Source organism: Equus przewalskii, chromosome 10, assembly GCF_037783145.1.
Source record: "Equus przewalskii isolate Varuska chromosome 10, EquPr2, whole genome shotgun sequence".
NCBI lineage: Eukaryota > Metazoa > Chordata > Mammalia > Perissodactyla > Equidae > Equus > Equus przewalskii.
Window position 1 is genome coordinate 1,957,800 of NC_091840.1, and position 20,851 is coordinate 1,978,650.

At 64.5% G+C, this 20,851-nt stretch overlaps 1 protein-coding gene and 1 long non-coding RNA gene across 6 annotated transcripts in view; one reads left to right on the top strand and one right to left on the bottom strand.

The window, feature by feature from the left end:
* Positions 1-20,851, top strand: part of AATK (apoptosis associated tyrosine kinase) — a 40,680-nt gene that overhangs the window by 13,265 nt on the left and 6,564 nt on the right. The window contains exons 2-9 of one of the 4 annotated variants that reach the window (XM_070559707.1): positions 10,286-10,419; positions 13,319-13,466; positions 16,047-16,126; positions 16,613-16,731; positions 16,925-17,012; positions 17,968-18,101; positions 19,365-19,449; positions 19,524-19,645. In XM_070559707.1, the coding sequence (XP_070415808.1) occupies positions 10,286-10,419; positions 13,319-13,466; positions 16,047-16,126; positions 16,613-16,731; positions 16,925-17,012; positions 17,968-18,101; positions 19,365-19,449; positions 19,524-19,645 (910 nt within the window). Of the gene's footprint in view, positions 1-10,285; positions 10,420-10,442; positions 11,994-13,318; positions 13,467-13,565; positions 15,907-16,046; positions 16,127-16,612; positions 16,732-16,924; positions 17,013-17,967; positions 18,102-19,364; positions 19,450-19,523; positions 19,646-20,851 lie in introns of those variants that run through there. The other 3 variants (XM_070559708.1, XM_070559706.1, XM_070559709.1) reach the window with 3 other exon arrangements.
* On the bottom strand, positions 285-12,571 carry LOC139073798 (uncharacterized). Of its 2 annotated transcripts, XR_011522812.1 has the most exons (4): positions 11,940-12,570; positions 7,141-10,391; positions 1,512-1,627; positions 285-1,226 (listed from the first exon to the last, which is right to left on the bottom strand). It is a non-coding gene; the product is annotated as an uncharacterized lncRNA (long non-coding RNA). The 2 variants fall into 2 exon arrangements; XR_011522811.1 differs by having other exon boundaries at positions 1,512-10,391; positions 11,940-12,571.

Genomic DNA, 20,851 nt, shown 5'->3' on the forward strand with positions numbered 1-20,851 from the left:
GGGCCGCCCCTGGACCCAGGCCTGAGCTCAGTGTGCTGTCCTGTCTGCATTCTGGCCACAAGGTGGTCAAAACTCGAGTTCCTCAGGGTGGGTCTGGCAACCACAGGACAGACCTGGAATGGCTGCCTCTTCTCTTGCCTGCTTAAGGCCACCTCTGCCTTCCACCTCTGTGGCCCCACCGCTTCCCTGGGGAGGCCTCTCTGACCTCTGGCCATGCGGCTCCCTCTGTGGGGTTTGAGTGTGGGAGGGGGGTGGACAGAGACGCAAGGAGACCCCAGGACCCATGATGCCAGGATGGAGTCTGGCTTTATTCTGTGTGTGGTGGTCCCGTAGGGGTCTTTAAAGATGGGCGTGATGAGATTAAGCGTGGGTGATAATTAAATAAAATTATACACGTCTGATTCTAGACGGAGTGCGTGCTTATTGTAGAAAATGTGAAAAGTGCAGACGACTAGGAAGAAGGAACCACCCAGAATTCTACCACCCAAGACACCGCTGCTCACATTTTCAGATGTTTTCTTCCAGATCTTCTGACATAGTTGGGATCAGGATTTATGTACAGTTCTACTTTCTGCCTCTTGTTTTCAGCTTTATCGCAGTGTAATTGAAATAGACTAAACGGTGCGTGTTTCAAGGCTTTTAAACTGAAAAAACTCCAACTGAAAAACTGAAAACTAAAGTTTGCCTGCTCATGTGGGAGCTTCGGGTGTTTTCTTAGTTTTTGCTGACGACTGCCCTCTGTGGTGATGACGCCAGTCCCTTGACACGTTCTCTGTCAGTCAGTTTTCCTGATTCGTTGTTTCCCTTTAATTTGGGGCTTTTTATTGAACATATATTTTTATGTGGCCAAATCCATTGATATTTTGTGATTCCTTCCATTGCTTTTAGCTTCAAAATCCTTCTCCGTTAAGAAAGCTGATCCCTACCTATTTTCCTGTAAGATGCTGTCGCCGGACTGACAGACGTCGGGCTGCCGTTCGGTCACCGTGTCACCGTCACCGTGTCCCCTGTGTTCCGCACTGGCTCTTCTCTGGGGCTGGGCCTGGATCTGGGCTGTTCATTGGGCTCCTGGCCTGTGGGTCTCGCCTGGCCGGCGCCCTGGGGTTTTAATTACTGTAGTTCCTCGAAGTGTTAATAGCCACGTTAATAGCTCTGCTCTCTTTTTTTAGCTTCTTTCGCCTGTTTAGAGCTTCGTCCATTGTAGGGTCACAGGACTTGGCAGGTGTCTGGGGAGGTGGTGAGGGAGTTGTGGTGACCCAGGTCGTGTGACAGCCCCTCCACGCGCACCAGTCACCTGACCCTCACCCGCACCCATTGGCAGAAACAAGTCACTTTCCCTTTACAAGGAGCCCAGCCTGGCGCCTGGTTCTGTCCCGAGCCGCGCCCTCCCCTTCTCCAGCCCAGCCCCCCATCCTCGCAGCCCCCCAGAAACGCTCCGTGCCCCCTCCCACTGGCCCCTACAGCCCTCCCCGGGAGACAGGCCTGAGGCTGGAGGCGTGATTTGCACTCACCGTGACGCCTGGGCAGAGAGCGCCCACTCTGCGGGGGTCACCCAGCGGAATCGTCTTGGGGCTGATGTCTACTCCCTTTGGGGTGCACAGGATCCTGTGTCAGCCCCCCATGTCACCTGCAGGGTAAAGACCCCTAAAACAGGAGCCCCGTGAAGAAGGGCCCTGAGGCCTCGAGGAATCCTCCATCCCCCAGGGGTGGCCGTGGGGATCTGCCTTCTGCTCATGCCCCTTCAAGGGACACCCAGGTCTGGCTCTGCAGCCCTCTGCCCAGCCTAACCGCATCACCCCCGCCCGCTTCCACATCCATGCCCTGAGGCCCGTGGCCTGGCTGTGAGTGGGTGTGGCTCGGGCCCTGGCCCCTGGCGCTGGACCCCACCCCTGCCCTGCTTACCTGCCATCCCAGTAGGACCAGGCCTGGTCCTGGAGAAGCTTCTAAAGAGGGCTTGTCACACAGCGGGCAATTACTGTCACGACTTGGGAGACAGGGCAGGGGGCAGTGTCCTAGAGCCAGCACCTGGCAGGTTTTCCAGGGGGCTGTGGGAGGTCCAGGAGGCGACGAGGGGCTGAGGACGTGGGACTCTAGCCCTGAGGGTCTGGCACGAGGCCCCAGGCCCACTTATCTTCCCTGGGGGCGACAGAGAAGGTGCGGCGGTGGGGGGGGGGGGACCCTGGAAGGGTGTCTTGAACTTGAAAACAAATCACGAAAGGAAGGAAGAGGGGAGGGAGGAGGGGAGGGGGCGCCATCGGTGGGGGCTGTTTTCCTGCCCGGGAGACAGTGCCGGCTGCAGGGTGAGGGTGGCTGTGGCTGTGTGTGGGACATCCCCTGACACAACCTGCTGTCAGGCCCCTGCATGTGCCTGGCTGAGCAGCCTGGGGTGGTGGCAGAGAAGGCGGGGTCCAGGGGAAAGCCGGGCTTGGGGGGGAGATTTGATCTGTGAGGCCAGGGGAGGGGGGTCTCTGAGACCCCCTTTGCTCATTGTAAACTGGAAAGTGGCCCCTCCCTGCGGGGAAAGCGTCCGTGAGAGACCCTCGTACACAGCAGGCGCCCAATAAGTGTGAGATGCTGTTCATAAGCGTGCGGTCTTCTGGAATGCTGTGCCTCTTTTGGAAATGACACGGCTGTACTGGGCACAGCCTCAGGCCAGCAGGCCAGGGCAGAGGGCAGCGCCCCAAAGGTCCCAATGCGGGGGACAGTCGCCTGCCGGGTCTGGAGGGGGTTTGTCGTCTGTCTCACTCTGTGCTGCTTCTGCAGTGGAGACAGTTGTTTCCTTTACATCTAACTGGTGAAACAGTGCCCTCTGCCCTAGGTGGTCCCCGCAGGAGAGCGCCCACAGAGGCGGGAGCGCAGGGCGGGTCTGGTCACAGAGCAGAGCGTGTCCAACACCTGCTGCTGCGCCTCAGCGCTGGCGGCCCAGGGCGGCGGAGGGTCAGCGGTCCCAGGCAGAGGCGGCTGGTTGGCCAGCCTGTGTAGCGTTTGCCACGCCCCAGCGTGTCCCTGAGCGGGGCGGGGTGCAGGACGGGGTGGGGGGCGCTGGGCACGTGCTACCTGCTCATGGCAGCTCAGGTTGTCATTCTGAACGGGCGTGTTTATTCCACAAACACACTGGCTTTCACACCTTGTGTTTCACACGAGGGAGCTGGGCTCGGCAGTCCCTTCCCGTCTGAACGCGTCTGATTGAGGCAGAAACCTTAATTACAGGGAATGGGAGCCCTCTCCAGCCAGCCCCACCCGCTGGGCACCGAGGGTGCTGGGTGGGCTCTGGGCACTGCCCTCAGGGAGACCCCTGTGGGGTTTTCCTGCAGAACCCTCAGCCCAGTCCCCGGCCTCCGCCGGCCACCGCCCCTCCCCTGCCCTGGCTGCGGCCCCTGGAGGGGTTTGGGCCCAGGGTTCACCCTGTGCTCTCGGCCGTCCACAGGCCCTGCTTCTCCCTGCAGTGTCGCCTCTCTGTTCCCAGTGTCCTGGCTCCCTGCCCACAGTTCTGTCCACAGAGTGGGCTGGGGGCAAGGGGGAGCGCAGGGAGGGATCTGGGGCGAGGGGCCCCGGCCTCTGAGGCCCAGGTTCCTGTCTGCAGCTTCCTTAGCCCAGCCCCTTTGTCTGGGTGAAGACAGGCTGCAAGCGTGCAGGGTGACTCTGGCCGTGGGTGCTGCCCCAGGTGAAAGGGGCAGCTCGGGGGGAGTGAGTCCCGCGTCAGTGGAGGGGTGCACGCAGACGCCCGCAGCCACTTGGCAGGAACCCAGCCTGAGGAACCGAGCGGGGGGTAGGGTGGCCCCAGAGATTTGAGATGCCACCCACCCTCCTCCTGGTGGTGGGGCCACCCTGGCCACCTGCCTCTGCCCAAGGGGGCTCAGATGGAGGAAGCCTGCAAAGTGGCTCCCAGGGGCTGACCGCTCTGCACAGCGGCCCTCCAACACCCAGCTCTGACGGAGGGGGGCTGAGGCGCCCGGGGCCTGCTGCTGGCTGAGCGCAGGCCAGGGGACCAGGAACGCAGGCACGGGCTGCTCCCCAACGAGGCCATGGGGGCGGCCACTCCACCTGCCCCATCCCTGCTCCCCCCCACCACCAAAGACCCTGCCAAAGTTCTAATAATAATCCTCAGACCCAGCTGACGACCCCGACCACCGGGACAATTTGGGGAGTGACTCGGGAGAGGCCGAGGGTGGCCCCAGCACCTGAGCCCTTGGCTGTTCCCCATGCAGTGAGCTCCCCTCTTCTGCAAACTGCCCACCCCCCAGGCAGGAAATGCAGCCCCCGGTGGACACCCAGGTCCCAGGGAAGCCCGTGTGGTGCCCTGGGGTCCTCAGAATCCCCTGTCAAGCCCCACTTTCCTGATAGGTGACCTCAAGCGGGTCACCTGACTTGGTCCAGCTGGGATGGGGGGAGGGCTCACTGAGGGCAGGGCAGGCTGTCATGACTGCTGAATGCTGGAAAGTTCTCTCAGGGTCGGATTCCACCCCCTCCAGACCCCGTCCTGTCCAGCTCTGCCCTCAGGTTGTGCAGGCCCCCCTGCCTTCTGTGCACAGAGGGGGATGGGGCGCTCCTAGGTGTTGCCCGTGGGTGGGTGGGGCCCACGGGGTGGGACGGCTTCCACTCCTTCAGATCACCCCTCCCTCTTGTTGAACTTTGGGCTCTGCCTTCCGGGGTCTTCGGGGTCTGTCATTCCTAAGTGCTCAGAGGGGCTGAGTTTACAGGGGCTCCGGCGGGTGGGGCGAGGTGCCCGGGGTGGCTCACGGCCCTGCAGGGATTTGTCCCTCACACGGTGCTGCGCTGTGGGCACACGGTGGCGGGAGGGAGAGCCCGGGGCCCCAGGCCAGGTCACTCCACACACAGCCACTTGCAGGGTTCAGGCCTCAAGCTCAGAGACGTCTGGCCTCTGCCCCCCTCACCCAGGGCTGGACTGAAGTGTAGAGGGCAGGGGGGCAGGGTCTTGTGGTAGGGGGTTGTGTCAGGCCCAGCTGATGTCCCTTTATTGCCTACTCACTGTGGGGTGTCCCCACTTTCCAAATGGGGAAGCTGAGGCTCAGGGTGACACAGCCGGTGAGGGGCAGGATTTCCAGCCCAGGGAGGCCCTGGTGCACCGATCACTGTCCCTCTGGTCCCCTCCCAGCCTGGCCGGGAGCTGCCCCAGCCCATCCTGGGGAAGGTGAGCGGGTGGCTTCTCCCTACCACTGCCAGGAGTCCCCTGATAGTGGCACAAGGTCACAGGGACCTGGTGCATGGCAGCTGCTCGCTCAGGGTCTGCAGATATGCCAAGTGTCCGTCTCCTGTAGGGAGGACCCCGGAATGAGCAGAGAGGGTGGGGCCAGAGGGCCGGGTCCCACAGTGGCCAAGTGCCCCCCCCAGTGTGGGGCGTTAGGGCTTCATCTGGTTTGCAGGCGTGCCTCACTCCTGCCACTGGCATCTCCCCTTCCCACAGCTGCAAGTGGCGGGGGTGGTCGGGACACTGGGCAGCCAGCTTGCAGCCCCTGACCATGAGCTGACCTGGGAGCCGCTGCCCTTTCCCAGGGCCCCCATAGGTGGTGTCTGTCCCTCTGTGGCTGCTGCGCTCTGCGGGGCTGGGCGGCACCTGTGGGTGCTCTTGGGGGTCTGGCCTTCCTGTCTGCATTGAGGACAGCATCCAGGAGCAAGGCACAGGGCCTTGGTGATGATGCTGCACACGTGCGTCCTGGGCAGCAGGTGAACAGAAATGCCCGTGGAGGCCTGGGTTCCCCTGAGTGCCCAACCTGTGGGGCAGCGTCACGGGGAGCCCTTCTGCCACACGGGTTGTTAACTGAGGCCGTGTGCCAGGATGCTGGACGGTCCTCCGTGCAGCAGCCCCAAGCTTTGGCCCCCTAAGCTGCATGCGCCCCCTCTGAGCAAGCCGCCCCCCAGACCCTGCTCTCCACTCCCACGGCAGGGCTTCTGTTCCCCACATGCAGGGCCCTCCCTGGGCCACCCACAGAGGGAGCCTAGTGCCTGGCCCCTGTCCATGCTCACCTCCCTGGGTCCCTGGGGAGGCTCTCCCCACTGGACAGAAAATGGCCAGAGAGCACCACCTGGTGGGGAATGAGGGCCACACCAGCTGAGGTGTCCATGGCCAACCATCCCGGGGACGCTGTGGTCACAACTAAAGTGGGCTTTGCGGGAGCCAGGACTCCGCTGGCCTGCCCACCTGCGGGGCCAGTGTCATCACTGTCTCCCTGGGTCAAGGGCAGCGGAAGGCGTCTGAGGTGCGGGGGGCTGGTTGGAAGTGAGCCTTCGGGGCTGGGGTTCGCGTTGGCCTGAGTGCGAGCTGTGCTGGGATGGGTGGCCCCGCGAGGTGAGGGGCTCAGGTCAGGGAGAAAGCTGGACGCTCTGTTGAGGGTTGAATGGCGTGAGGTTTGTTTACATGGGCTTTTCAGCAAGTTTCTGAAACTAACAACAAAGCTGTCTGCAACTTCATCTCCTTTGGCACCACTTTCTGGGACTACGGGTATCGAGTCGGTGCCGTGGGAGCCTTCCGCTGTGAGTGGCCTGTAGGCTGTACACACCTCTCTCTCTCCACCTGCGGATGTGCAGTTTTACAACCCGGGGTCCCACTGACGCCCACCTGCCGCAGGACCCTCAGGGGTCCCTCTGCCCCCGTCCGCGTCTGTAACTCCCTTCTCCAGGAGAAACTGGCCCCTGCTATTCAGTAGATCGGTGTATTTGCTCTGAGGAACTAAGTCCTTGCCTGCTGCCCTGTGCCCCCTCTAGGTGACCCCGCGTCCCCTAGTGTCAACCCCGAGGGGCGCAGCTTCCTCCCGCTGTCTACTCTCCTTGGTCCCTCAACCTGCCTGTTGTGTCTCCAGGCCCTGGGGGTGCCCTGGGTCACTCTGGCCCTTGAACCGAGCATCCCTGGGTGGTCACACCACTGGCTGAGGTCGTCACCGGAACGAAATGAGGTGCTGACCCGTCTTGCCCTCTGGGAAGAGGCGGCATCAGGGGGCAGGACACGCGGGCGGGCCCCATGCAGTCTTCCCTGACTGTCAGTGGGAGCCGGTCCTGAGGGAGTGTGGAGTGGGTTGTAGGGGCAGCGAGCAGGGCGTCGGGAGCAGCCCAGGAGCCAGCTGGGCCCAGACCCCGCCCCCAGCCCTGTCAGCATTCCGAATGTCCCTGAGCCTGTTTTCTTACCTGTGAAGTGGTCACGTGTGCATCTGTGCATGCTGTGTTGGTGCAACAGGAGTCTCGGTGCCCCAGGGCCTAACCTGGCCCTGAGCACCCAGGGGCAGCCCCTGGTCTGTCTTAGGAGCTCAGCAGGGTCCAGGCAGCAGGTGCCTGCCCCCAAGGGCAGAGAACGGCTCCGAGCATCCAGACCAGGGTGGTTCCCTTGGCTGAAGGTGCTGGGGTGCAGGACTTGAGCGCCTGAAACTGAAGCATGCGCAGTGGGGAGCAGACCTCCCTGCTCGGCTTCAGGGGTCTGAGTCTGCCTCACGGAGTGCAGGTGGCTGGGTGGGGGCCTGCAGGCGATGCTGGAGGGCACGGGTCAGCCTGCAGCTGAGGGGCTGTCGGAACCCTCCTCCTCCAGCCGGGGTTGTCCCGTTGGTGGAGGGTGGGGCCCGGGCTCACCGGTGCCCGAGAGCGGCTCCTAAGTTCCCTGGGCCTCTGTGTCCTCATCTGCAGGGGGGTCTGTAGGTGACACTCCTGGCGTGGCAGCCCTCTGAGGGGGCTGCTCTGGTTTCTGCTGTGCCAGCGTTGCTGGGGGCTCCAGAAGCTGACGTGTCTTACAGATTTGAAGGTTCAAGTCCGCAGCCTCTCTCTGAGCCACCCTCTGGCTCTGCCTGTCTGTGTGGTCCTCCCCGCACCCCTGCAGGCCCATCTTCAGGGACGTGGGCGTTGGGTGACGGGGGAGGCCACTCAGTGCTCCATCTGCCCCCCTCCTCTGCTGCTGAGTCCAGCACATCACGCTCTGTGGCCAGGGCCTGCTGTGGGTCAGGAGAGGGCTCACAGGGGGGTCACACCCAGCCGGGTCTAGCACTGTCAGGAAGGTTGAAGACAGAGGCTGAGGCTCTGCGGTCATCCTGGTGCAGCAGCCCGCGAGCCCTGAGAGGTGCGTGGGTGATGGGCTGTGGGGCCTCTGCCTTCTTCAAGGACCGGGGGGCCAGGAGACCTGCCCCAGGCCCGCCGACCAGCCGGAGGGGGAGGCGCAGGAGTGCCCACATGGGCGGAGGTGGTGGGAGGGGAGCGTTGAGCACCCAGGGGTCACCACGGCAACGGTGCATCCTCGAGGGCATTGGCTGCTGCCTGGGGGTGCCCTGTGAGTGTGCTCCTGGTGAGGCCCGTGTGCTGTGTGTTGTTTAGGTGTGAGCACAGCACAGGGCTTCCATGGCGGGTGCGGGTGTCCACGTAGCGTACCCGAAACCTTGCCTGTGGAGGCCCCTGTGAGGGTATCTGCTCACGTCCCCGCGGGATTGGGGGACATGGCCTGCAGCCACCCTGCACACAGGTTTCTTCCAAATGCAGGCTGAGCTGGTTTCCCTGCTGAGGGGACCCTGTCCTCTGGGCCCCCCAGCCCTGCCGGGCCTTTGCTCTGTGGGTGTGGGGAACGGGCGCCAAGACCTGAGCAGGAGTCCACGCTGCGCTCAGCGACTTCCTAGGCCCTTGGGCTCACACCACCACCAGGCAGCCCTCCCAGGTGCCCCGCTAGCAGGCAGCCCTGGCTTCCCATGTGGGCACAGAAGGCCTCAGTGGAAGCACATCAATCAGTCAGCTGTGCCGCTGAGGGCAGGCTCCACACCCTTGCTGAGCCCCCATTTCCTCCTGTTCAGTGGGGAAGGCATGGCAGCCACCTCAGGGGCCAGTTAGAACCCAGGGAGGTGGAGCCGGTTCCATGGCCGAATGGTTAAGTTCGCGCGCTCCCCTGTGGCAGCCCAGGGTTCGGATCCTGGGCGCGGACATGGCACCGCTCGTCAGGCCACGTTGAGGCGGCATCCCACATCCCACAACTAGAAGGACCTGCAACTAAGATATACAGCTGTGTACGGGGGCAGGTTTGAGGAGATAAAGCAGAGAAAAAAAAAGAACCCAGGCAGGTGCTGCTGAGACTCCCTCTGGTCTGAACTCAGGGACCCTCAGTGGCAGGTGTGCTGGTCAGTTACGGGCTCTGAGGGCTCAGCTGCTGGAAGGTGAGAGGTTGGGGTGCTCATTGGGCAGAGGAACTGGGGGCAGGCAGAACACCCCCAGTGGCTGGGTGGAGGACTGACAGACAGAAGGTCCTCGGGGAAGGGGCGTGCGTTGGATCCCGTCTGGAGCGACAGGAGTGGCAGGCTGCGGGTGGAGTTGCCAGCCCCGCTGCCCCTCCTCAGTCTGGGGCATGCCGTCCTGCGGGCACCAGATGGGCCAAGCGTCCCCAGAGCCGTGGCTCAGCTGGGGACTGAGGGCAGCTCGGAGCCCTGTTTGAGGGCCATGCTTCTGTGTTGGGGGCCATGTTGTGCTGTCCTGGGCACCTCAGTTTCCCCATCTGGTGAGGGTTAAGCATGAGGGGCCTCATGGACCAGGGGCTGCAGAAGGGAGGTCCCCACAGTCCCCAGGACAGAAACAGCGCTAGGGGGGCCCTTGGTGGTTGATTCAGCAAGAGGGCCACTTGGAAATGCCAGGCCACATGGAGGAACTCTGCTGCCCAGCTGATGCGGTGCCACCTTCTTGGGGACAGTGGGGTCCCCAAGCCTCAGAGGCCAGACAGGCTGTATTTCTCATGGTCCTGACCCCCAGCTGCCCCGAGCCTGGCTGTAGCCAGCAGCCAGCTCCACAGTCTCCCCCACTTAGTGGGGACGGAGTGCCCCCCCAGCCCCCTTGGGGTCTCAGCCTTTACCAGTGCCAACCCCATTGCTCTGGCAATGATAGCCCCTGGGGCAGGCTCCAGAGGGGTGATGTGGGGTGACCAGAGTCTAAGAGAGATGCGGAGGGGGTCCCCCGCAGCCCTGAGACCCTGACCTCTCGGAGGAGTGTCTGTGAACCCCCAGAATTGGGAGCTGGGCAGGCTCCGGCCACTCTGCCAACTCCGTCTGCTGGGTGAGACCAGAGTGGCACCTAGTGGCCGGCCTTGGGACTGCAGGCTCAGGCCATTGTGGCCGCCCAAAGTGTCCACCTGCCCTGGGCTGGGCACCTGTGCCTCTGCTTATGGGGTCTCTGAGCAAAGGTGAGGATGCTGAGTCCCAGACTGTGGCGAGTCGGGGTGGGCCAGGGAGCCCGAGGCAGGGCTGGGGGTCCGGTTGGCCCCTGAGTGCACCTGGGGGACCAGGCTTGGAGGCTGCCCTGTGACCACTCTCTCCCTCTGCAGACGGCGCCCCACTCAGTGAGCTCTCCTGGTCGTCCTCGCTGGCTGTGGTGGCGGTGTCCTTCTCCGGGCTCTTCACCGTCATCGCCCTCATGCTGGCCTGCCTGTGCTGTAAGAAGGGTGGCATCGGGTTCAAGGTGAGGGCTGGGGGTCCGTGGGGGCTGTGGACGGGCTCCTGAGGGCAAGGCCCTCTTGTGTCCACTTAGCACTGAGCTTCCCTGTCTCCTGGGGCCATCTGGGGGCCATGCAGACCCAGGCCCGGATCCTACAGCCCCGCCTCTGGGGCTGCCGACAGCAGAGCTGGGGGCTCTCAGGGACCCCAGCCCTCTACCTCTCCGCTTTTGGGTCATGCCGTCGTATCCCACCTCAGGGTCAGGCCTGTGTGCTGGGTATGGGTTGGGCCTTTCAGGGGGCCTCCCGGGGCTCCTGAGCCAGCGTGGGAGGGGGCTCGCCTTCCTAGAGGCCCAAATTCTTGGTGGAGAAGGAGGGGCCCTATGCCCAGGGGGTCCTCGGATCCCTGCTCATGTGAGTCGGCAAAGGGAAACCAAAGCCGCCCACACACACTTCCCCGACACCAAAACCACCTCCCGGCTGGAATCACCTGACTTTGGGCATCTTGGGCCCCACGAGGAGAGGACCACGTATGGGCGCGTGCAGCTGGGGTGGCTGGGGACAGTGGTCATAATCACTGTGATGTACGGAGCGTCAACCGGGCCCTCAGCGCACCCTCCCCGCGGTTGTCCTGGGCTGGGTTCTAGGGCTGAGGCCTCCCCCTACTAAGGATGGTGGCTGAGGGGCATCCCTTGGGGTGCTTTCCTCCATCCTGCCAACCCCACGGCTGCCCCCCACGTCTAGCTGCAGCTCTGAGCCGGTGGGGTCGGGGGACCAGGCAGAAAAGCTGGGAGCTGAGAACCCCAACCAGAGCCGCCCCCGACCCCAGCCTGCGTGGGCTCAGTTCCTGCCGACTTAGCAAATAGCAGCCTAGCCTCTGGTTGTTCACCCACCCACGCGGGCAGGCCAGCCCCGCCCCTGGGCTGGAGGTCGGATTCCTGGGCCTGGAGAAGTCGGGAGAGGAGGGGCCGTCCTGTGACTGTGCTCGGCACCCTATCGGTCTCCATACTAAGTGGCCTGCACCCCAGCTGTGTGGCCCTCATTTTAGAGAAACAGCACCCTCCCCTCTTGCCCTCTGGTCTCACATCACAGAGGGGCCTGAGGAGCTGTCACCTGCCAGTTGGGGACAGTGAATGTGGCACTGCCTGTATGGAGCTCACGGTTGACTGCTCGGCCATCCTCCCAGACCCTTGGGGTGGGGCAGGCAATGCTGGCATTTTCCTGGAGGATCCTGCGAGGTCGTGGGGGGCAGGGGTGGAGACAGGGGCCGAGGGGTGGGACTTTCTGGCCATTGTATAAGTCAGCCCCTCCTCACAGTGCTGTGAGAACAAGGCCCCAAACAAGGGCCAGCAGCGGCCCCTCCCACCCGTGCCCCCCTCACCTCCTGGGGAACATGGTGCCCGCAACATTCCAGAGCCAGTGTGCCTCGTGGGAGGGCCTGCCTGCACAGTGGGCTCCTGCCTGGGCTCTGGGGGCCAGTGCTGGGCTCCCCGGCTGGAGCGGGGCTGGGGGAAGGGGCTGGGGAGCCATGCTCACACTGTCGTACCTGATCACCCGCTGTGCCGGCAGAATCCGGCGGGCCTCCAGGTGGCACCGTCAGGTAATGGGCTGGGGCCAGGGCCAGGCCCTGATGGGGGTAGACGGGCATCTGTGCCCTCTGCAGGGCCACAGCTGGGCTCACAGGGCTGAGAGGGGGTCCCAGGCCCCAGGCCCCCTGGCTGGTCGTGCGGGCCCTGGAGAGGGGGCGTCGCTGCAGTCACCAGTGGCTGTGTCCTCTTTGGGCACAAAGAGGGACTGGCCTGTAGGGACATGCTTCCATCTTACAGCTGAGAAAATCCAGGCCCAGGGAGGGCCTCCTGGCTCCCAATCCAGATGCTGCTCCACACGGGCGCGACCTGGGGGGCAGCTGGGCTCCAGCTCCTCAGAAGTCCCTCGAGCCCTCTGGCCTCAGTTTCCCCACCTGGGCAGGGCGTTGTGGGCAGACAGTAGGTGAGGCTGAGAGAGGCCGGCAGTCCTGCTCCTGCCTTTTCCTTAGGTGGCTGTCTTACCTCAGGCTGGGACTTTGGCTCTTGGCTCAGGAATGTGCTCTGGCCCTGGGGGAGGGGTCTTCCCCAGACACACAGGTGTGACAGCTGCATTTCAAAATAGCAGCCCAGCCAGGTGGGGCCCAGCCCCAGGCTGCCCAGGGCCAGGCTCTTAAGGAGTTCTGGGAGCGGACGCCAGCCCGCCTGGGGTCAAGGTCCAAGGGCGGCCTGCTGGCAGATGGCTGTGGTAGGTGGCTGGTGTGGCCTGGGGGTGAGGATGGGGGTGGGCTCCCTTTGCTCTTGGGAATGTTCCTTGTCCGGGAGGCCGGGGCACTTAGTTGCTTGTCCTCTGGGGCAAGATGGGTGGGGTGATGGAGCCCCCGTCCCTGCTCCCCAACCCTGACCCTAGGCAACCGCCCCATGGTGGGTGGGCAGGGCTGCTGGGGGAGTGGGGTGGGGAGGCGCTGGGGGCTGGCTCTGGATGGGCAGGGGTGGCCGGCCTGGGCTGCTGGTCCCCTGCCTCCAGCCCCACCCACCCCCTGCCAGTGTGGGCCAGCACTGCCTACCCCACCTGAGCCAGGACGAGTTGGTGGGGGTGGGCTGAGGCTGGCAAGGGGCTGCTGCCCTGTGGCTTGTGCCCCCCCCCCCCACCTTGAGGCTCTGCAGTTTGGGAGGAAAAGGCCCCCACTACAAAACAAATCCTGGCTCTCCTGGGACAGCAGGTGTCCCTGGGGGGGGGGCCGGTGTTAGGAGTGGGGTCTGTCTCTGCCCTGAGGCTCGAAGAGATGGCTGGAGGGGGTCAAGCCCCCCACCCCACGGCAGGATAGGTGGGTGCTCCACCCGTCCCTGCCCCTTCCCATCTTGGGAGCCCTGGAGCTCACAGCCTGTCGCCTGCGCCCAGGAGTTTGAGAATGCCGAGGGGGAAGAGTACGCGGCTGACTTCTCGGTGCAGGGCTCCCCGGCGGTGGCAGCTCCGAACGGGCCCGACGTGTACGTCCTGCCGCTCACTGAGGTCTCCCTCCCCATGGCTAAGCAGCCGGGGCGCTCAGGTGAGTGAGCCCCCCGTAGGCCCGGGTGGTGGGTGGAGGGTGTGGCTCCGGGTCAGCAGGCCTGGCCTCTGGACTCAGCAGCTAGCGCTCCTAGGGAGGGGGTGGCAAGGGGCTGGTGTGTGTCTCCTGCTGGGACCTGGGCACTTTGAGCAGGCTCCAGGACAGCCCTGCCCCCATCACCTCTCCCACCCCAGGGCTGCTGTGCAAAGGGGTGGAGACAGGCACCGAGGGAAGGGGGTGTTCCCTCTGGTGCTGGGATGGGCCACTGTGTGCTGGGAGGAGGGCTCCTCTGCTGTTGATGTCTCAGCGCTGGCTGGCCACACGGGGACATGGGCTCCAGTGTGCCGTGGGCACCGCCCACCCACTTGGGGAGGAGGTTCTCTGGGGCTCCCTCTGTGGGCTGGGCTGTGAATGAGCCTTTCACTCAGGCCCTGGGGGTGGGGGCAGAAGGGGGCCCAGGGCCAACCCAGCACATGCAGGTGCAGGCAGGGGCATCTTCCTGGGCTTCCTCGCCGCGTTTCCCATTTGCCCCGAGCCGGGGTCCCCCCACCAGGCTGACCACCTACATTCGAACATGCGGGGCCCGAGCTCAAGAGGTTGCAGGTTAATGACCCATCTGGGCTTGGAACCCACGTCCACGTGATGCTGGTGCTGTGGGAACCCCGAGTTCTCTCTGGATCCCTGTCCCCCATGGTAGTCTGACCTCAGGCTCCCTCCCCGGAGCCCCTAGGCAAGGCCTGTGCCCACCCCAGCTCCTCCAGGAACAGAGGGAGGGGTGTCAGGCCCTGTCGGGGCTCTGTGGGCCCCTGGGCTGGTTACTGCCTGGACGAGCCGGCCCGCCACACCTGCTGTGCGCCGGGCTCTGCCAGCCTAACCACGATGCTGCCCACCCTGGCCCCAGCCTTTGTCATGGGCTGGAGCCCCCGAGGCACTGGGCTCAGCCCCCAGAGCAGACCTGGGGGGAGACTGGCTGCCAGCCCCCCGGCCTAGGGCTCCATGAGTGTCACCCCCCCCCCCCACACACACACACACCAGCATCTCCTGAAGGAGACGTCACCAGTTAGGCAAGAATCAGGGCCTGGGGCTCAAAGCATGCCCACATTTGTTGCCTGGCCCAAAGGAACACCCTATAGGGCCTGCAGGTGGGCTCTCTGCTGCAGGAGGTCCCCTGACCCTCCCGGGTGATCGTGAGGGTCTCTGAGCCCCTGACACTGCTGGACACTGGGAGCTGGTGGGGAGCCAGGGGCCACCACAGGGCCCACTGCCCCCCAGACCCAGACCTGTTACTCCCTGGGCAATGTGTGCCTGGGACCCCACAGAACCTTTGAGACCCAGCTTCCCCCACCCTCTGGGGACTGTCCCTGCAGAGGACAGGGGGCAGGGACCCACGAGAGGACAGCGATTGCTTGTTTCTCTATTTGTTAGCTCTGGTCTCAGCTTTCTGCGGGTACCCTGCTTCTGGAGAGGAAAGGGAGAGATTTCCGGTGATGCTAGGAGGGCAGCCCACCTGGAGGTCAAGGGTCAAAAGCCTGGACAGCAGGTCCCAGCCCTTGAGACTGCGGAGAAGGACAGCACAGTCAGCCAGGCCCCGTCTCTGGGCTCCCCTGTGGGCGCTGCCCCTCGGGTGGACCCCAGCCCCCCAGCCCCAGCTCGCCGTGCCTCCTACAGCTGAGAGGGGAACTTTCCAGTTGGCTGGCAGGTGGCATGTTCCCGCCTCCTTCGCTGGCCCAGTGTCCACTATCAGGACGCTGGAGAGCCTGCTCAGGGAGACCCGAGGCCGGAGAGTTGGGGGCATCAGTCTGGGGCTCAGGGAGAGGAGCCCTGGGACACAGCCTAACGGGACCCGCGCCCTAAACTGTGCTCAGCATCAAGGTCAAGGTTCCCTGAAGTCTTGGGTCCCTGGGAGCAGCCCCTCAGCCCTGGGCTCTCCTGGTAGCCAGGCTCAGGCCCTCTCCCCTGGGCCCTCCAGGCACTTGGCGTGGGAGCAGAATTTAGGGAATCCCTCGGGGCACAGGCAGGGCGTGAGTGGGCTCAGCGGTCCTGGCCGTTCCTCCGGGGCCCTCGCTGACCCTTTCTCCCTGCTGACCTCACCCAGCCCGGCCTGCAGGAGAATGGGCCCAGTGTGTTCCGTACAGGGCTGTGCCAAGCAGACCCCAACAAAGGGGCCTTTGGCGTGCCTGGCGCTGGAATGCCAGCCTGTGAGGGGCGAGGGGCGGGCCGCCCCAGTGCCCTCCTCCCCATGGCCTTGGCCCCACCTCCCTGCCTGCCAGGCATTGCCTGTGGACCAGTCCCGGCTCCAGGCCCTGCCGTCTCCTGCCTGGCTTGACCCTGTAGCTGGGGCACAGCCTTCCCAGACCCGCCGGAAAGATGCCCGAATGCAGCCTGCAGGTCCACGGCTTTCCAGGGCAGCAGATGCCCTGCTCCTGATGGCAGCCTCTAGGTGTGGCCCCAGCTCTCAGGGGCTCAGGGCGGCTCCCCAGAACAGGCCATGCAGGCAGCCCCTCAAGGGACCAGGTGAGGGAAGATGGGGGCAGTGATGGAGGCTGAGGTGGGGTCTCTGAGCCCCCTGCCCTGTTACAGTGCAGCTGCTCAAGTCCACAGACCTGGGCCGGCACAGCCTCCTGTACCTGGAGGAGATTGGCCACGGCTGGTTCGGGAAGGTGAGTTGCGACCTGGGTGTCAGGGTGGGCTGGCACCGTGGGCCCCTCTGCAGGCCTCACCCTGCTGGGCCCCTCCCTGGGGAGCTCAGGGTCCATAGGGTCCACAGCCCCTTCTCTTCAGGTCCTTGTGTCAGACACTGGGAGGTGTCTCTCATTGGGCTGGGGGCACAGGAGGTGGGGAGCAGCATCTTGGTCCTCGCTCCCCCCACACCCCGGCTGGGCAGGGCAACCGAGTCCCTCTTCCTCCCTGCAGACCCCCAGAGCTAGAGCTGAGAACAGCTGGGGGCGTTGGGGGACACGAACCCATAAGACTCAATGTTCCAGCCAGCTGGGTTCACCTGGGAGGGATCCAGAACCCATTTTGCAGATGAGTAAAGCAAGGCACAGAAAGAAGTGCCTTGTCCCCGGTTGCAGGGGAGAGAGGAAGAGCAGGGGCTGGAGCGGAGCCTGGGGAGAGTGGAGGCTGAGGTGCTGCCCGCCCCGCAGGTGTTCCTGGGGGAGGTGAACTCTGGCATCAGCAGCTCCCAGGTGGTGGTGAAGGAGCTGAAGGCCAGCGCCAGTGTGCAGGAGCAGATGCAGTTCCTGGAGGAGGCACAGCCCTACAGGTGGGTGGCACCTGGGGACAGGCGAGGCTGGAGGAGGCAGCAACAGGCCGGGGAGGGGGGGCCCTGTAAACAAAGGCCAGCTCTGTGCTGCCCCCACTGCTCCCCCACCCCTGCAGAGCCAGCCCGGCTCCCTGCTCGCCCGCCCCCTCCTGTCCTGAGTGTGTGTCAGGGGGCAGCTTGTTGGCTCCCGCAGGGCCCTGCAGCACAGCAACCTGCTCCAGTGCCTGGCCCAGTGCGCCGAGGTGACGCCCTACCTGCTGGTGATGGAGTTCTGCCCAATGGTGAGTTGCCCCTCCCTGGCCCTCCAGACCCTCTGCCCCTAGTGTCTGTCCATGACGGGTGGGTGGGCCCAGCCTCCTCAAAGAGGGGCCTCACCCCGACCCTGTGGGCCCCACGGTCCCCCATAAAGTGGGGTCTGGGGCCCTGCCCCACCACCTCCCAGAGGTGGCCTGTGGGGATGAGCTGACCCCATGCCACTAGGGAGGGTGGCTGTTGGGGCTGGGACCCCACTGCACCCTGGGGAGGCCCCAGCTGCTTCTCCATCACCTGCACTGCTGAGGGAGGTCAGTTTTCCTGGGAGGCACCTGGGCCAGCGCAGGAGGCTCGCACCCACTCACCTCTGCTTCTGTGGCATTTTAATCTTGAGGCCTGTGACTGCGCTTGCAAACCGCCCCCTCAGGGCGCCTTCCCACATGCATGGCTCCGGCACTACAGAGGTGCCCTCAGCAGACATGGGTCCCTGCAGTATGCAGGACCCCACTGTCTGGTTTCTGGACTCCTGGCTGTAGCCATGATCTCCTGGGGCTTCCCCAGGATGGCTGGGCCCTTCCTGGAGCTGGGTGGTGTCAGCAGGTCAGAGCGTTGCCAGCTGACCCTCTGGTCACCTGCCCTGGGTTCCATCCTGGCTCAGCGTCACGGCCTGTGTGGCCTGTCTGCTGCTCACCAGCTGTGAGGTGGTGGGCATCTGAGCCCAGCGGTCTGTATGAGGGGTGTGGCAGGGGTTCTGGCCCCTGGGTCTGCCTGGGTCCATGGGGGTGGTTTGGAGAAAGTGCCCCTTGCCTGTGGGGTCGTCCTGTCAAGAGCTGGCCACTGAGGGATGGCCACAGCGGCTGCTCTGGCCTTTAGTGGATGCCTTGCTCGCCCCAGCAGGCCCCACGTGGGGAGGGAGGCCCGGTGGTTGGTTTGCACGGGTGCCGGCTCCGGGCCAGCAGCTGACGGGGCTGCCCTTCTCGGCAGGGGGACCTCAAGGGCTACCTGCGGAGCTTCCGGGTGGCAGAGTCCATGCCACCTGACCCCCTGACCCTGCAGCGCATGGCCTGCGAGGTGGCCTGCGGCGTCCTGCACTTGCATCGCAACAACTATGTGCACAGGTGAGGGCGGGGGTGGGCCCGGAAGCCCTGGGGGCTCCCTGGGCTGTCTGAGGGCCCCACCCCGGCAGAAAGGGACACCAGCAATTCCTGCTTCCTGGGCGGTGGGAAGGTTCATCGGGTTGGTCTTTATTGGGCCTCTAAGCACCGTTGTGCAAAGGAAGTTTATCATGTGATAAGCACCGGGCACATGGGGTTGGACACCTGCTTTTACAGGACGGTTAAGCGAAGCGATGCACACTGTCCAGCTGGCCTGGGTGGGCACACAGTAGGGCTGAGGCTATCCTCTGTCCCCAACATGGTCAGTGCCACCCAGTGGCCCTATGCTGACCCCTGCTCTCCTGTCTCCCTCGGGCCCAGGGGGAGGGATGGCTCTGTCCTGCTTCCTGCCCTGAAGTCGGAAAAACCGGCCAGGGTGCGCAGCGTAGGGGGACATGCCGGAAGAAATGGTGATGGACGTGGCCCCGCCAGCCCCAGCCGCCGCACGGGCCGTCCTCCCCAACAATATCCTGGTGCTGAGTGATGACACACGCAACTCCAGCATCAGTGATTTTGTTGAAGAGGGCAGCTGCCAGCCTCCTGACCTGCCTGCCGCGCCCACCCAGCCCCGGTGCCTGCTCGCCCCCACGTGTAAGCGCAGCTGTAGCCCCTGGCACAGCAGCTGTGTGGCAGATGTACGCTGACCCACGTTTGCCCCAGTGCCCTACGCCCCAGACACCCACCCGGCCACCGGGCAGCCAGGGCTCTGCTGCTGGTGGGCACTCCACGCCCTGCCCCCTGCCCTGGGGCCCTGTGTGGGCAGGGGCAGGACCCCTGGGGACATTCGGACCTGTTTCACCAGGACTGGTTCTTGCTTCCCAGGGAGCTGAGGGTGACAGTGTGGTGGCTGGAAAGGCTGCAGTGTCCCTGGGCTGGCTCTCCCCTGAGGGACGGGTCAGCAGACTGGTGTCTGAGGAGAAGCAGGGGCGTGGGCCGGGCAGAGGAGGGGACCCAGTGCAGCTGGGCCACGTCTTCGAGGAGGGGCCCTGGGCATGCTCTAGCCCTCGCTGGGCCCCCTCTTCCTCACGTGCGTTGTAACATTTGAGGCCCTGTCCCTGCCGACCATGTGAAGTGCCCAGTCTAGGGAGAGGCCGGGCCTCTGGGCATGGGGAGGTGGGCAGCCTCTCAGATGCCCCTTCCCACCCACCCACTGAGTGAGCCCAGGACACACTTGGTGACAAGCGGTCCAGCTCCCTCAGGGCCCTGACCCTGCCCTCCTGCCCCCAGTGACCTGGCCCTGAGGAACTGCCTCCTCACGGCTGACCTGACGGTGAAGATTGGCGACTACGGCCTGTCTCATGGCAAATACAGAGTAAGTGGGCCGGCTGGAGGGGCAGGGCTGGCCACCCGGGCCCCAGCGGGTGACACTGTCCTGTGTTCCCACAGGAGGACTACTTCGTGACTGCTGACCAGCTGTGGGTGCCGCTGCGCTGGATCGCGCCCGAGCTGGTGGACGAGGTGCACTGCAACCTGCTGGTGGTGGACCAGACCAAGGCCAGCAACGTGTGGTGAGTGTGTGTCCTGGGGGCCCACGTGAGGATGCGGCCCCTGAAAGTCGACGGCTGTACTCCCACCTGCTGCCTCAGCCCTCACGGCTGCCCTGCCCGGAGCCCGAGTGAGTGCACGGTGAGGACGCAGGGCCTGCAGGCCCACTGGGTGCCCTGCCAGCCTGAGTCCCCACTGCCGGCCTGTTCCTCCACGTTGGAGGGGATGCACGTTGGCCACTCAAAGAAAGGCCACGTGTACAATGACATGCTCCTCTGTCCAATCTCATCACTCTGTTGGAGGGGGCCAAACATGTCCCTAGGTGAGGTCATGGGGGTGCTGGAGCCACCCGTGGCTGCCCAGTGCCAGTGGCCCACAGTGGCTGAGTCGGCGGGCCAGCAGGGCCTGTGGAGACCGTGGAGGAAGTCCCATCCCTCCCAGGACCCATAGACATCCGGGTCAGAGCACACGTCAGGTTGCAGAGCCTGCTGGGAGCAACAGACTGTACCCATGAGATGGGGCGGGGGTTCATGTGGCACCTGTGCCCATGAAGAGGGGCTGGTAGGGGCCAGGGATCTCCAGGACTGCAGCCTGGAGGCACCGAGCTGGGCACAGAGTGGGCATTCAGACCCAGCACTGCAGCCTCCACAAGGCCAGGCTCCGAGCCGGCCTGAGAGATGGAAGGTGTGGACTTCTACAGGCTGTGAGGGACATCTCTGCCATTGTGGTCCTCTGGCCCTGTCCTTGACCAGCTTCTGCTTCCCCTCCCCACCTCCTCCCAGCCCCCTAGGCCTCAGTGTGGCCTCCCCTCTGCTCCTGATGAACCCTCAGAGCCTGGATCCATGGACCAGCCCGCCTTCCTGAGCTTTCCAGGGGCCCTCCCCTGAGCCATTTAACCATGCCCCTGTCATGGACACTGCGTTGCCTCCCTGAGCCTCGCCTCTGCATCAAGCTAACCTTCCCTTGCCTGCCTCCCCTGGTGCATGCTGGCTGCGGTCCCCTAGATGGCTTGGGCCAAGGTCACTGTGACTTCTCCGTTGCCAAATCTGCTCTGTCCCTCATGACTCCAGCTTCCAGGGACAGCCTGGGGTCCCAAGGAACTGTGTGAAGCCACCACCCACCAGAAGGAACCCAGTCACCTCCTAGCCCCACGTGCTCTGGCGGCCCCTGTGTGTTCCCCAGGCCCACCCCTGCTGGGCTGGGACATCCCTGGGCTTACCCCTCCCGCA